At 30.1% G+C, this 12,274-nt stretch overlaps 1 protein-coding gene across 3 annotated transcripts in view; it reads left to right on the top strand.

Annotated features, from left to right (window-relative positions):
• LOC113549930 (FH1/FH2 domain-containing protein 3) overlaps positions 1 to 6,436 on the top strand; it is a 40,962-nt gene extending 34,526 nt beyond the window's left edge. The window contains exons 7-20 of one of the 3 annotated variants that reach the window (XM_026951472.2): positions 57 to 237; positions 300 to 422; positions 513 to 679; positions 947 to 1,075; positions 1,179 to 1,376; positions 1,489 to 1,796; positions 1,858 to 1,995; positions 2,379 to 2,537; positions 2,653 to 3,090; positions 3,168 to 3,310; positions 4,242 to 4,621; positions 4,710 to 4,853; positions 4,936 to 5,014; positions 6,016 to 6,436. In XM_026951472.2, coding sequence (XP_026807273.1) covers positions 57 to 237; positions 300 to 422; positions 513 to 679; positions 947 to 1,075; positions 1,179 to 1,376; positions 1,489 to 1,796; positions 1,858 to 1,995; positions 2,379 to 2,537; positions 2,653 to 3,090; positions 3,168 to 3,310; positions 4,242 to 4,621; positions 4,710 to 4,853; positions 4,936 to 5,009 — 2,582 coding nt within the window. In that variant the 3' untranslated portion in view covers positions 5,010 to 5,014; positions 6,016 to 6,436. Of the gene's footprint in view, positions 1 to 56; positions 238 to 299; positions 423 to 512; positions 680 to 946; positions 1,076 to 1,178; positions 1,377 to 1,488; positions 1,797 to 1,857; positions 1,997 to 2,376; positions 2,538 to 2,652; positions 3,091 to 3,167; positions 3,311 to 4,241; positions 4,622 to 4,709; positions 4,854 to 4,935; positions 5,015 to 6,015 lie in introns of all 3 variants that reach the window. The other 2 variants (XM_026951463.2, XM_026951469.2) reach the window with 2 other exon arrangements.
• The last annotated feature ends 5,838 nt before the right edge of the window (positions 6,437 to 12,274 follow it).

Here is a 12,274-nt window from a genome sequence, read left to right as displayed (position 1 = left end):
GGTCCGCCGATCGTTCGTATTGTGCGTGTCCATTTTATTATTTATTTTTCCCGTAGGCACTCCATTGTGGAGTAATGTTATGAAACTGCTCACCGAACCCGATATGGTCGACACTGAACTGTTGGTGTACGCGATGACGTTAATCAACAAGACATTGAACGGTATACCGGATCAAGATACGTATTACGATCAAGTCGATTCTATCGAGGAACAAGGAATGGAACAAGTTATACAGAAGTGAGACGAAAAACATATTTTTATCATCATGGCACATGCTATAAACATTGTTTTATTTCTAGGTACATGTCGAAGCCGGGAACTGAACTTGATCTTCTCAGACAACTTCAGATTTATGAAGTTGTCCTGCAACACGAAGATGGAGATAACAAATCTACTCCGATCAGAGTAGACCATTCAATCAGGTAAGCGGTACAAACATTTTAATAGGTAGATGTTTTGAAAAAAATTATATGTACCATATAATATGTCAGTACATTACGTTTATATTTCAGAAAAACACTAAGAAATAGAAAATCATTGAATTCGTCATTAGATTCTGTAGATAGGCGGAAATCTAGAAGACATTCAGCTGGTAACACGTGTGTTCAAATGCCTTTACTTATGGAAAGACTCGATATAAATCCACCTTTACCAAAACCAAACAAATTACCTCATCCAGGTATGCGTGGTTAAATATTTATGGATTTGTTTTATTATTATTTCGACTTGTCTAACCAATTTAATAATCATATTTAATTTTTGTTTTTGAGTATGGTTTTGAATTATTTTAAAACAAAAATATTATTATTATACCTTTATGGCTATATATTAAAACTATTCCCACTTAGACTACAATTAATTATTTTGCTTACTACAGCTTAGCTTTAAGCGTTAATATTTGTCACCGTCGTTGTGTAGCGTTATTGTTTGTTTCGCTTTGCATCAGGTGAGGACGCTGGAGTGACCCCTGGCTTAAAACGAAGAAGGGAACGTGCTCAAAGACAACGGAGTTTGCTCCGGGAACAGTATAAGAACAATATTGCTCGACCAGATTGGTCCAGTACTGACGATCAAGGTATGTACCTATAATCAGTATGTTATATATTTGCCAACTCACAATAAGTACGGTAAGGTTAATAAAATAAATGTATTTTGTATTAATTATTTTAATTTATTAGGTGAAAGTTCTGAAGGTCAAAATGGATTACATCCGTTTAACCTATCTTTCTGTAATGGAGACTCGCAAGTTCAGAGAGAGAGCTCGGTAAAAGACTTAACACAAAAGTTGACAAACTTAAGAAGTCCAGATGAGTCGCCTACCAAACTAGCTCCACCTCTTGATGATATGAGAGGAATAATTTCAAAAGCAATGGAAGGTATGTAAAGTTTTTTAAGTTTTTAATTTCTTAATTTTTTAATTTTTATTTTTTTTTTAAATTTTATAATAATCATTGAATATTTTAAAATATGTATGGTTTTGTTTTATAGGACTTGCCAAATCTCAGTCAAAAAATGAAGTAGTGAAGAGTCCGACCTCGGAGTCGGCTATAGATATACTGTCGAGAAAAACTGAGACTGATTTACAATGGGAGAGATTAGTAAGCGAATGCGATCGATCTCTTCAATTATGTGACTTAGATTTCTCTACTCTACACTCTGATGACGATTCTGATGTTTTGGCGTCTTCTTCATTACTCGGAGGTATTCCTCCTCCTCCACCCCCTTGTCCTATGCTACCACCCATGCAACAGCATGTTGCAAAGAAAACCAAAAAGACTGTTAAACTATTTTGGAAGGTATATATTATATGGTTTTTAATATAAAAATAAAAATTGTTTAATTTATGAATAATTACAGGAAGTTAGAGATGACCCTATCGCTAGAGTAAAATTAAACTCTGAACGTTTGTTATGGGAAGAATTAAGTCCTGTTGACGTTGATACTCATAAACTTGAACATTTATTTGAATCTCGAGCGAAAGATTTTATTACCAAGGTAAAGAACACAACACAATAATATAATTTTTTATTTACCCAATAATTAATTAATAATAATAATAATATTACTCGATTATGAAATATTAAAATATGCTGTATATTTGGCCTCACAAATGGTTTCGGGTAATGCAAAAGTAACACACCTGGGATTTTGGTTTATGATTATAATGGTTCTCTTAAAATTATAATATGCATTTATGCTTGGTAATACTTTGTGAAGCTTTTTAATGATATTTTGTTTGTTTTTAATGCGACCAAATTGAAAAAAACGCGGATTGTACAAATTTTTCCAGGAGGTAAGGCTTTTTTATGCTTGTAACTAAAAGGGGGTGGCGGGTGTTTGTAAAAATGTTCTATTCTTATTGTAATTTAAATGTTTAGAAACAACAAGAGATTAATAAAACAAAAGAAGTAATCGTGTTGGACCCGAAACGATCAAATGCAATTAATATAGGCATGACAAAACTACCTCCACCGCGGTCCATTAAAGCGGCCATATTGAAAATGGATCCGACAGTCATAAATCGAGAGGGAATAGAGGTAATAAATGGAAGACAATTTATAAAAGAGCACAGCGTTTAATATATTTTTTTAACAAATCATTATAATTTTTATTTAATTATATGATAATATAAATAATTTTTTTTTTGTATAGAAACTTATGACTATGCTGCCCAGTGATGAAGAACGAAACAAAATTCAAGAAGCTCAGTCTGCGTGTCCGGATTTGCCTCTAGGCAGCGCTGAACAGTTCCTATTAACACTAGCGTCAATATCTGAACTTCCAGCTAGGTTAAAACTGTGGTCTTTTAAATTAGACTATGAAAACGTAGAAAAAGAAATCGCCGAACCACTTATGGATTTAATGCAGGGAATTGAAATATTGAAAACGAACCGTACATTTAAAGCGATATTGGGCACGTTGCTGTCAGTAGGCATATTTTTAAACGGAGCTGAAGTCAAAGGATTTCAAATTGAATACCTGGCTAAAGTACCAGAAGTTAAAGACACCGTACATAAACATTCTCTTCTCCACCATTTGTGTCATATCGTTATGGATAAGTTTCCCGATTCCACGGATTTATATTCTGAGGTAGTTATTTAATTTTTATTATAGTCAATATATCATAAAATAAAATTGTAAAAATAAATCGTACTATTTTTAACTAGATTGGTGCTATTACACGTGCGTCAAGAGTAGATTTCGGGGAAATAGCTGCGACATTATCAAAAGTAGAACAAGAATGCAGGGCGTCCTTCGACCATTTAAAGACGATCAGTAAACACGACGGGGCAACTGCTATAAAATCTAAGTACGCCATTACTAATCAACACCACAGACTGCTGTCGCTCATAATAGTTAATAATTATATATATTTATTCCAACAATAAGTGACACAAAATTTTATAATAAATAATAAGTGGCTCATATCTAAAATCATTAGACTGTGACAGAGATGAGTTTTATTTATCGACACAAATTGAAGTTATTAAATGACAAACATAATATTATTGCCTAAATAGTTTACATAAAATAAAATATAATAAATAGTATTATAATAGTGTATATTAAATATACAAGATAATAAATAAATTAGATTAATTGAAATAGATAATACAATTTAAAGTCCTTTAAAATTGTTGGGGTAATTTACATACAGTTTTACTTTTACAAACAAGTGTTTTAAATTTATCTGTCAAAACGTTTTTCAATACGTATAGCAATATTGTAATAATGATTATTAGGGATAAAACTTTTTGCATTGCAAGTTTTTAGTGCATATAATTAGATATTTTAATGGTTTTATGATTTTGTAATTTTTATTGCTTATTTGATGGTTTAAATAATTTTTAATTTATAATATAATTAAATAAGAAGTTTATAAATCAAAAATAAAAACGATGATTTTTAATTTATGATCGTGTCATAGATTGATGATCAACAATATATTTTATATTTCTTAGTTTATATTATTTCTACTTTATAGTACCTTATTAAAAGTATAGGTAACTAGAATATTTTAATTTAAAAATAAATTATGTTATGTAATGTAATGTAAAAAACATGCAAATCTATGAATAAAAAAGAATCAATATTTTTTTTTTTTGAGTATATATAATTTTGCTATTTTAAGTGTATAATATAGTATGTGTATATTATGCATATTTTCAGAATATTAAATTTTGACCTTAATAATAGTAGAAGTAATAGAAATAACAATATTAACGAGTATTATGTCTTAGAATGTCAGAGTTTTTGGCCGACTGTGCTGAACGTATTGTGGTGCTGGGTAAAGTCCACCGGCGCGTTATGAACCGTTTCAATAAATTTTGTCTTTGGCTTGGAATTCCTCTGCATAAAGTCCAACTCACCAAGCCAAACGAGTTGTGCCGTATCGTATCTGAGTTTTCGCTGGAGTACCGTACCACCAGAGAGCGTGTCATTCAACAACTGCACAAGAAGGCTAGCCATCGGGAGCGGAATAAGACGCGGGGAAAGATGATAACGGAAGTCGGAAAAATCGATAAACAAGACGCCGATACTGAACTCAGACAATTATTGGACAAAGACTCTTCAAACAACAGGGTGTTCTCGTGGAGGAATCAGTGTAGACATTCCTTGGGTTAGTACTGCAATAAATATAGAAGGGTTGCTAATTTGATATATTAATAAACGATTGAAATGAAAATTGACCGTTGACCCGCGTGCAGGAAATACGAACGGTGTTCATTTAAGCAACGACGACGATGAACTGATCGAGAGCCTAGTGAAAACAGTCACTGCCACGTCTGGGGCGAACACGAGAACCACGCAGAGGGAGCGTAAGAGAACTAAAGACGCTCATAGAAAGTCACGTAAGTACGAGGCATATACTTCGGTAATATGATACGTTACAAAAACAACACTTTATCTGAATATGTTTAATGACTTACGCAGTGATCAAAAGGTCTCGAACTAGGGATAATGTACCAAGGCAAAGTAGCAGTCATTCTCGTAATTCGATGTCGTAGTTTTGGTAAATTTATAACTATTGTGTTCGTTTTTGTGTTTTGTGTTGTGTGTTTTCGTGAAAATACCTACCTGCCAAATTTTATTAAATTACATTTAAACCGATGTTGATATCTGATCGAGTTTTTATTTTCGTTTCTTTTTTTTTTTTTAATTTAAAATGTAATTTGTAGTAAAGACATTGACCAATAGTTACATTATTATTATAATATAGCAGGTTTACCTTCTCTTCATCCTAGACGACGACGTTCGTTTAATTGATAAGACGTTAATAGTATTTAGCATCATATCGTGATTAGGCATAATATTACTGGGTAGTGTATTCAAGTCGAGTTAAATTGTTGTCATAAGTAAATACTAATATTATTTTACCATAATTATCCTTCACGTACTTGTCCTTATATTTGTTGATTCGTAGACGTGTAATAGAGGTATTACAAATCTTACAATATCGATTGTCGGTATAATAATAACATGCTGTTTAAGAAGTTTCCTCGTTTTTCAGTAATTTGAAAGTTCGTAAAATTAAATACAGTGACGTGGTGAAGTGTTTGGTTATTTCAGGTTAAATCATTTTAGAAATATCCGAAACTCATCCACCACTTATTCATGCCAATTAGCATTATATTCATTATTTGCGTTTAATTAAAAATAATAAAATGCACCTTGTTGTGATGTATTTTAGTGTTAATTAATAATTTTATTATATACGAGTATTACTTTAAGTTGAATTATAAAGCTATACATACTTGATATAACATAATTAAATAAGTAACCATTGGACTTTACACAGTCAAACTCCTCAAACTTCTACCCATTTTATAAAAAACAACAAATCGTGTGACCTCTCTTAAAAATCATACCACTGTTTATAAGTCGTAAGCTTAATGTCGTTTACTCAATATTGTTATTTTGTAATACATAGGCATAGTTGTGATAAACTAACCTTTGTCCACCTATAAGAAATTTCGTATACATTATATTGATGCAATCTATGTGTATTTACAGTGAGGCGTACGTTACGGAACGGTCTGAGCGACGAAGACAAAAAACATTTGGCATCATTCATAAAGGGCTACTGAACTGTGATATCCATGACGTCAAATATCATACGACTGATAATAATATTTTAGACGTTTCTTGATATAATTTTCCTAATTCATTTTATTTTTACTTATATATATATATTTAAAACTCAACAATTATTATCAAACTATTCTTATATTTCCTATGTTTTTTTTTTTTTTGATCCTTCCTTTTATGTATATTATTATTTATAATATAAACATACTTAAAACGGAATGTGACATAATCCAACTGAAATGACAGCATTTATCAAATTGAGAAAAATAATGTTAGTTGTATATGCATTTATTGAAATGTTTTGTAATGTGTTACAAAATGCGAATAAACGTTGTTAAAAAATCAATTTCGTATTTTATGAAATTTTTCATTTTAATTATTTTTCATTCACTGTTAGTGGTACTGAAAAAAAAAAATAAGAACATTGCTAAATGTGGTTATTTAAAATGATTCACCTGATTTCAAATGCTTGTATATTTTTAATTTTAGGTTTGAGGAACATATAGTACATTAAATTAAATAATAATATTTCAAATGTACATTAATGGTATAAAAAATGGAGTACGTGGCTTTGGTCACATAGACAACATCTAATCGAAACTCCAGCTAATTTATTTCATACATATCTGTTGTAATTGACTGTGCTAGTTTTTGGGTTGATAATACTGGTTAATAAACAATATTTAATATACTGTATTTTTGACATACAAGTATTCTCACATTATCTAATTACATGGCGTAAGATGAAATTAACTAGGAAGCCAGATGCAAAGCATCGGATGATACATTTTGAATAACCCAGTACATTAAACGATGCTATTGTAGAACTGCAGTTCTGTCGATAATACATTAATTAATTATGTCGACACCCAGTCGTTGTCTTATTATTTTGCCGTAATGTATTTAATATTTATTATATATTTGATTATTCCGTGTAATATGTCATTATTGGTAATATTACGTCAACAGACACGGACCGGGAAATATAAACATACAATTCATCGGACCATCGTCTTGAAGCGTTCATATATTTATATATTTTATGTACGCGTACTGCAGCCGCCACCGCGTGGGTACACCTATATAGTGTATTAAGACGCCAACACGTTTTGTCCACCATTATGCGATACCTATACTTAAATTCGGATTTATTATAGATTTCCACGGCACCGTCTAAAAACCCTACGCGCGGCGTGTACAGCGTTAAAATATTAGAAAAATAAAAACGTTAACGACGTTTAATATATATATATACGTGTAATGTTGTGTGATACCGCGTCTCGACGTTCTAGGGGAATAAAAATAAAACCATAGTTGACGATTTTTATAGTCGACAGATGCGCGCGTAGGTATACCGCATAAAAAAGTAAAAATAATAAAAGTCGTACACGATAATTATTATTATGCCGTCGTCTTGGCACTTTAATGGGCTGATGCACATGCGCCCCGATGACCATATAATAATAATAATAATAATAATATCATCAGAAATGAAAACAGAAAAAAATCTTAGCGGCTTAAACGTCGGCGTGCGATCGTATAGTACAATAATAATATCAGGTATATACGTTAATATTATATAGTATGATATATATTATTATAATGTGCGTGTAGTTTATTCCGAAGGTTGTCTTCGGTGGGAATTGGACCGGAGTCGTAAAATTGTCACGGTTCGAATAGATCACGTACGACACACCGCGCTCGGGCGGACGAGCGAGATGTACACACCGACCGGTCGCGATCGGCGTACACGATTTTACGCGCGTAATTCCCCGTACACGTTACGTACAACAGCCATCGTTTAAACGGTAGAATTCGACGCGCTTAACCGACTCGGTCGGGGGGGGGGGGTTTACCTGACTGTGTTGTCAGCCGCCGCTCAAATTTCCCGAGAGGGACGCGTGACGTACTGCAATAATAATTATACGGTACAGTCGAATCGTATGTAACACACACACACATATATAGAGAGAGAGTTATCTGCTTCTAATAATAAAACCCTATTATAGCCACAGGGTCTTACGGGTGCTCGATTTCGGGTGGTCAAATGGTACATGTATAGTAGGAAAACGCACGTACTACAGTTACAGTATTACGGGCATACGTCGTAATATTATAATACGTAATAACGGACGGCCCGAGTACGACGATAATATTATTATAATATGTAGACAGTAGACACTGCTGTAATATTGTTTTAATGTTTCGGCTTACATGTGATAATGTTCAGATACCTACAGAGGAAGTATTTATATATTCGATAAACTATAATAATTTATTATGGTTCAGATTAGAACGGCTTTAAATTGTTGTATTCATTTGCCGACACAAAAAATGTCATTTAAGCAATACAAATAATAATGTCGACATCGACGTAGGTACAGCTAGCTTAACTAGCTAGCTAATATCAGGTCACTATTAAATGACATACAAGAAATCGAAAATCAAAAGTAAAAACGTCCAGAAAAGTGTCACACAATTAAGCGATACTGCTGAGGTCGCAACAGTTGTTACTTTGACGAATAATAACAATGAGTGTGTATAGAAAAGTGCAATACTCGTAAGTGTAAAATAGAAATTATTCATGTCTTTTGGAATATACTTAAAATATCTTTAAGAGTGAATAAATAACCACATATTTTTAAAGTTTGTAAAATTTAACGTCCATACATATGCATATATATTATGCACTGCATACTTCAAAAATATTTTATTATTAAATGTTGAATAATCAATAAATAATTAAATTAAACAATCCGTTATCACTGTATTATTATATTACTATGTCGGGGAGATCGGCAAGTAAACTTAAATAATGTGACAGTAGAAGACGTAGTCTATCTGTTTTTAAGCCTGATAAATTATTAACTAGGTGTCTAGATATTAAATTAATTAATAAATGATTATTCAGAGGTCACTCGGAAATTGCTAGCAAAAGTATAAAAACAAAATAATTTGAGTATAATTTATACGAAAAAAAAAATTTGGCAATAGGAACGTGGGTATCTGCAGTAGAATGTATTTTAAAAAACAAAATAAAATTAAATCAACTATAAAAACATTTTAAAATGCAATCGGATAAGTACTGCAATCCATACAGATTTGTAATTACAAAAAACTAATAGTAGTTTGGTTTAAAAGTTGAATAATTATTCAAATGTAAAAAAATAAATAAATTTGAATAAAGTGTATGAAAAAATATCAATTTAGGTGTACCCCTACACTACGGGCAAATAAAAAAAAGAATTCGATTAAATGTAAAATTATGTTCTAGTAGAAACCAAAGACTTGCCAATCTATTCTGTTTTTTAAATTCAAAAAATAAATTAATATTTGTTTCTCATTAATTCATGATTATTCGGATGTCATTTAGTTTACAAAAATTACAAAAAATGAACAAAATATAATTGTACATTTACATTTTTTTTTCCAAATATTATTTATTGCGAAGTACAGCTAGTGTGGATAGTGTTCTTCGAGTGCATTAAAAACCAGTTATATATATACGTTTATTGTATAACCATTGTTTAAAAGATACCAAAAATGAATATCATAATGTTTCAGATGTTGTTTACATTGCAATATCGTGTGAAGACGTTTAAAAATAAACTTTGAGGTGCACAATTGAGATTTAATATTATCTTATGTATACACCATGTATACATCATGTACTTCATTGTTTGAACATACTATTAAATATTATTATATTGTTATCTATTCGCATTACAACGATAATAGAAACTTATACCCCGCTCTCGTCAGAAAAAAATTAAAAAATTACTCAAAAATCTTGTTATCACTCACGTACCAACAATTATGACGGTATCGATTTAAAAGTTGAGTTATAAAATAAAATAACAGGTGTGGTATCTATTCAATTGTTTAATTAAACTGGTTTAATCGAGAAAAAAAGTATTTTTAATCATTAATAAATTATAATTACGTATCCTATGCTAACATATATCATATTATTTAAAGGCATATTATGTACGCATGACCATAATACTATAGTCATTTATGAAATTTCAAAATAATAGAATGGATGATACGCTAAAATTAATGGCTGGATGATCGAATCGATAGATGTACGATTAACTTTGTACAGTTATCGCGTGACGCAACCATGCAACTAAAGTTTTGAGTTAAAATTTTTAACTAAATGTTTTATTTTAGTGAATAAGATTTTTAAATTTTGAGCGGAGCGATGAATGTGTAGTTTTTACAATGATGTATTTATTTTTCCATCAACATCTTTTGCAGTACTAAAATTAGTAAAGGTACTTTGATTTTCAATTCTGAGGGTGGTTTCTGATGGAAAATTGTATTTTGTAAGTATTTTTTCAAGAGGGAGAAGATTAAAAATTAATTTCCTGTACAATACAAAATAATCGGAAAAAACTAAATGTTTACACAAATTTGGTTTTGGAAAAAATTGATTTTCTTATTTTGTTGTAATTCAAAAATGTAATTTATGTAGTCCAGGAATACATGCCACCAAAAAATTAAATTGTCTTATAGTTTATTAAATGGAAAATATATTGCATGGACTGAGCATGAGATTCACTTTCAAATATAAATATTTGATACATTTTTGTTGTACTATTATTATATAAAAAACAGTTAATACTTTACAAACAGCATATATAAGGCATAAAGTCATATAGTGACATCCGCCATTATCATAGTGTCATTTAATCGTGTATGTCATTGTATGTTTTGAATTTAATTTAATGATAAATCGTTGTATACAATAAAAGACGATTTTGACAATTTAATTTTTTGGTTATCAAATTATTTTAATAATATTAAACTTTTTAACAAATGTTTATTATTATTATTTTTAATTTACAATTATTTTAAAAAGTTTAATTATTTTCAATTTTGCACTCCTAAAAGTACCAACTAAATTCAAATTTTCATTTAGGAAACTCTTAAAATGTATAATTGGAGCGTTTTTCTACTAGAGTATTCATGTATAAAAAAAAACATTCTTCGTTCCACCCAAAATCTAAATCACAATCTGTTTCAAATGATTCTTAAAATTACAAAGATAAAATATGTTTGACAAACATAACTTTTATACATTTAATTTTTTGTTTTTATTTTTATATTTGTTTAAAACAATATGACGATAATAATATTTTGATATTTTTATACATATTAAATTATATAACTACTGACTTATTTGTTTTAAATTTGTATTCACCAAAAAACCACACCATTTGCACTTATATAAATCAGAAAAAATGGCGTTCAATGTGTGTTTTAATAATACAGCTTGAAGTGCATTTTTAAGATACTACCCACGAAGCATTTAGGGCTTAGGCAATAAAGGATAAGTGAGTTTATTTTAATTAGACGTGCAAAAACATAATCTTTAGTTAAATCACAATGAATTGTTTCTAGGTACCTACTCTAAAGCTTTGTAGTGTTTATTATCAAAACCATTTTTTTTTTTTTGGAGTGTAAAGAATCACTGAATAAATGATATACTTAAATATCGAAACAATCACAATAGTAAAACATACAAGCACAAACAAAACACTCAACAGTTTCTACTAGCCAACTTAATTGATAAGATTTAACGCAAGTCCACTAAACAAATATTATATTTTCATATTAAATTTTCACTCTAAAATAATAAAATGTAACTTAAAAGTAAAATTAATAGCAAATATGTTGTTTAAACTGAAGATAAAGCTAAACTAAAGAAAACATAATACGTCTACAACCTTCGTGTTATTTAAAATATTATGTCAATATTAATTGTAGGTACCTACATTTACAAAAAATAATGAAATATTGAATAATTCATCTAATACGTGAATTGTTTAGAGGACGACTGTATGCGCCATTATGCGACAAAGATGTAGATCAACTTTAAATTAGCTTTAATTTTGTTTTTATATTTATGTATATCGCTTAAGAGCATACTTAAATCATATGTACGTTAAATTAGGTGAAAATGCTATATCATGCTTTGGTTACCTTTAATGGTTTAACCTTATTTTGTTTGTTTATTACAAACACCACTACATTTCTTATAAAAATATGTGTATCCCAGAACTACTGAACTACTAAATGTTTTATAGTTGCACTCGAAAATTGTCCCTAGAGTTATAATAGTTGTTTGTAAACTTACAGATATATGAATATAAATTAGGCTAAAAGGCTAATCAAACGT

This window comes from Rhopalosiphum maidis, chromosome 1, assembly GCF_003676215.2.
Source record: "Rhopalosiphum maidis isolate BTI-1 chromosome 1, ASM367621v3, whole genome shotgun sequence".
Lineage (NCBI taxonomy): Eukaryota > Metazoa > Arthropoda > Insecta > Hemiptera > Aphididae > Rhopalosiphum > Rhopalosiphum maidis.
The sequence above is the reverse complement of the archived record's forward strand: the minus strand, read 5'-3'. Positions and strand labels throughout refer to the sequence as shown.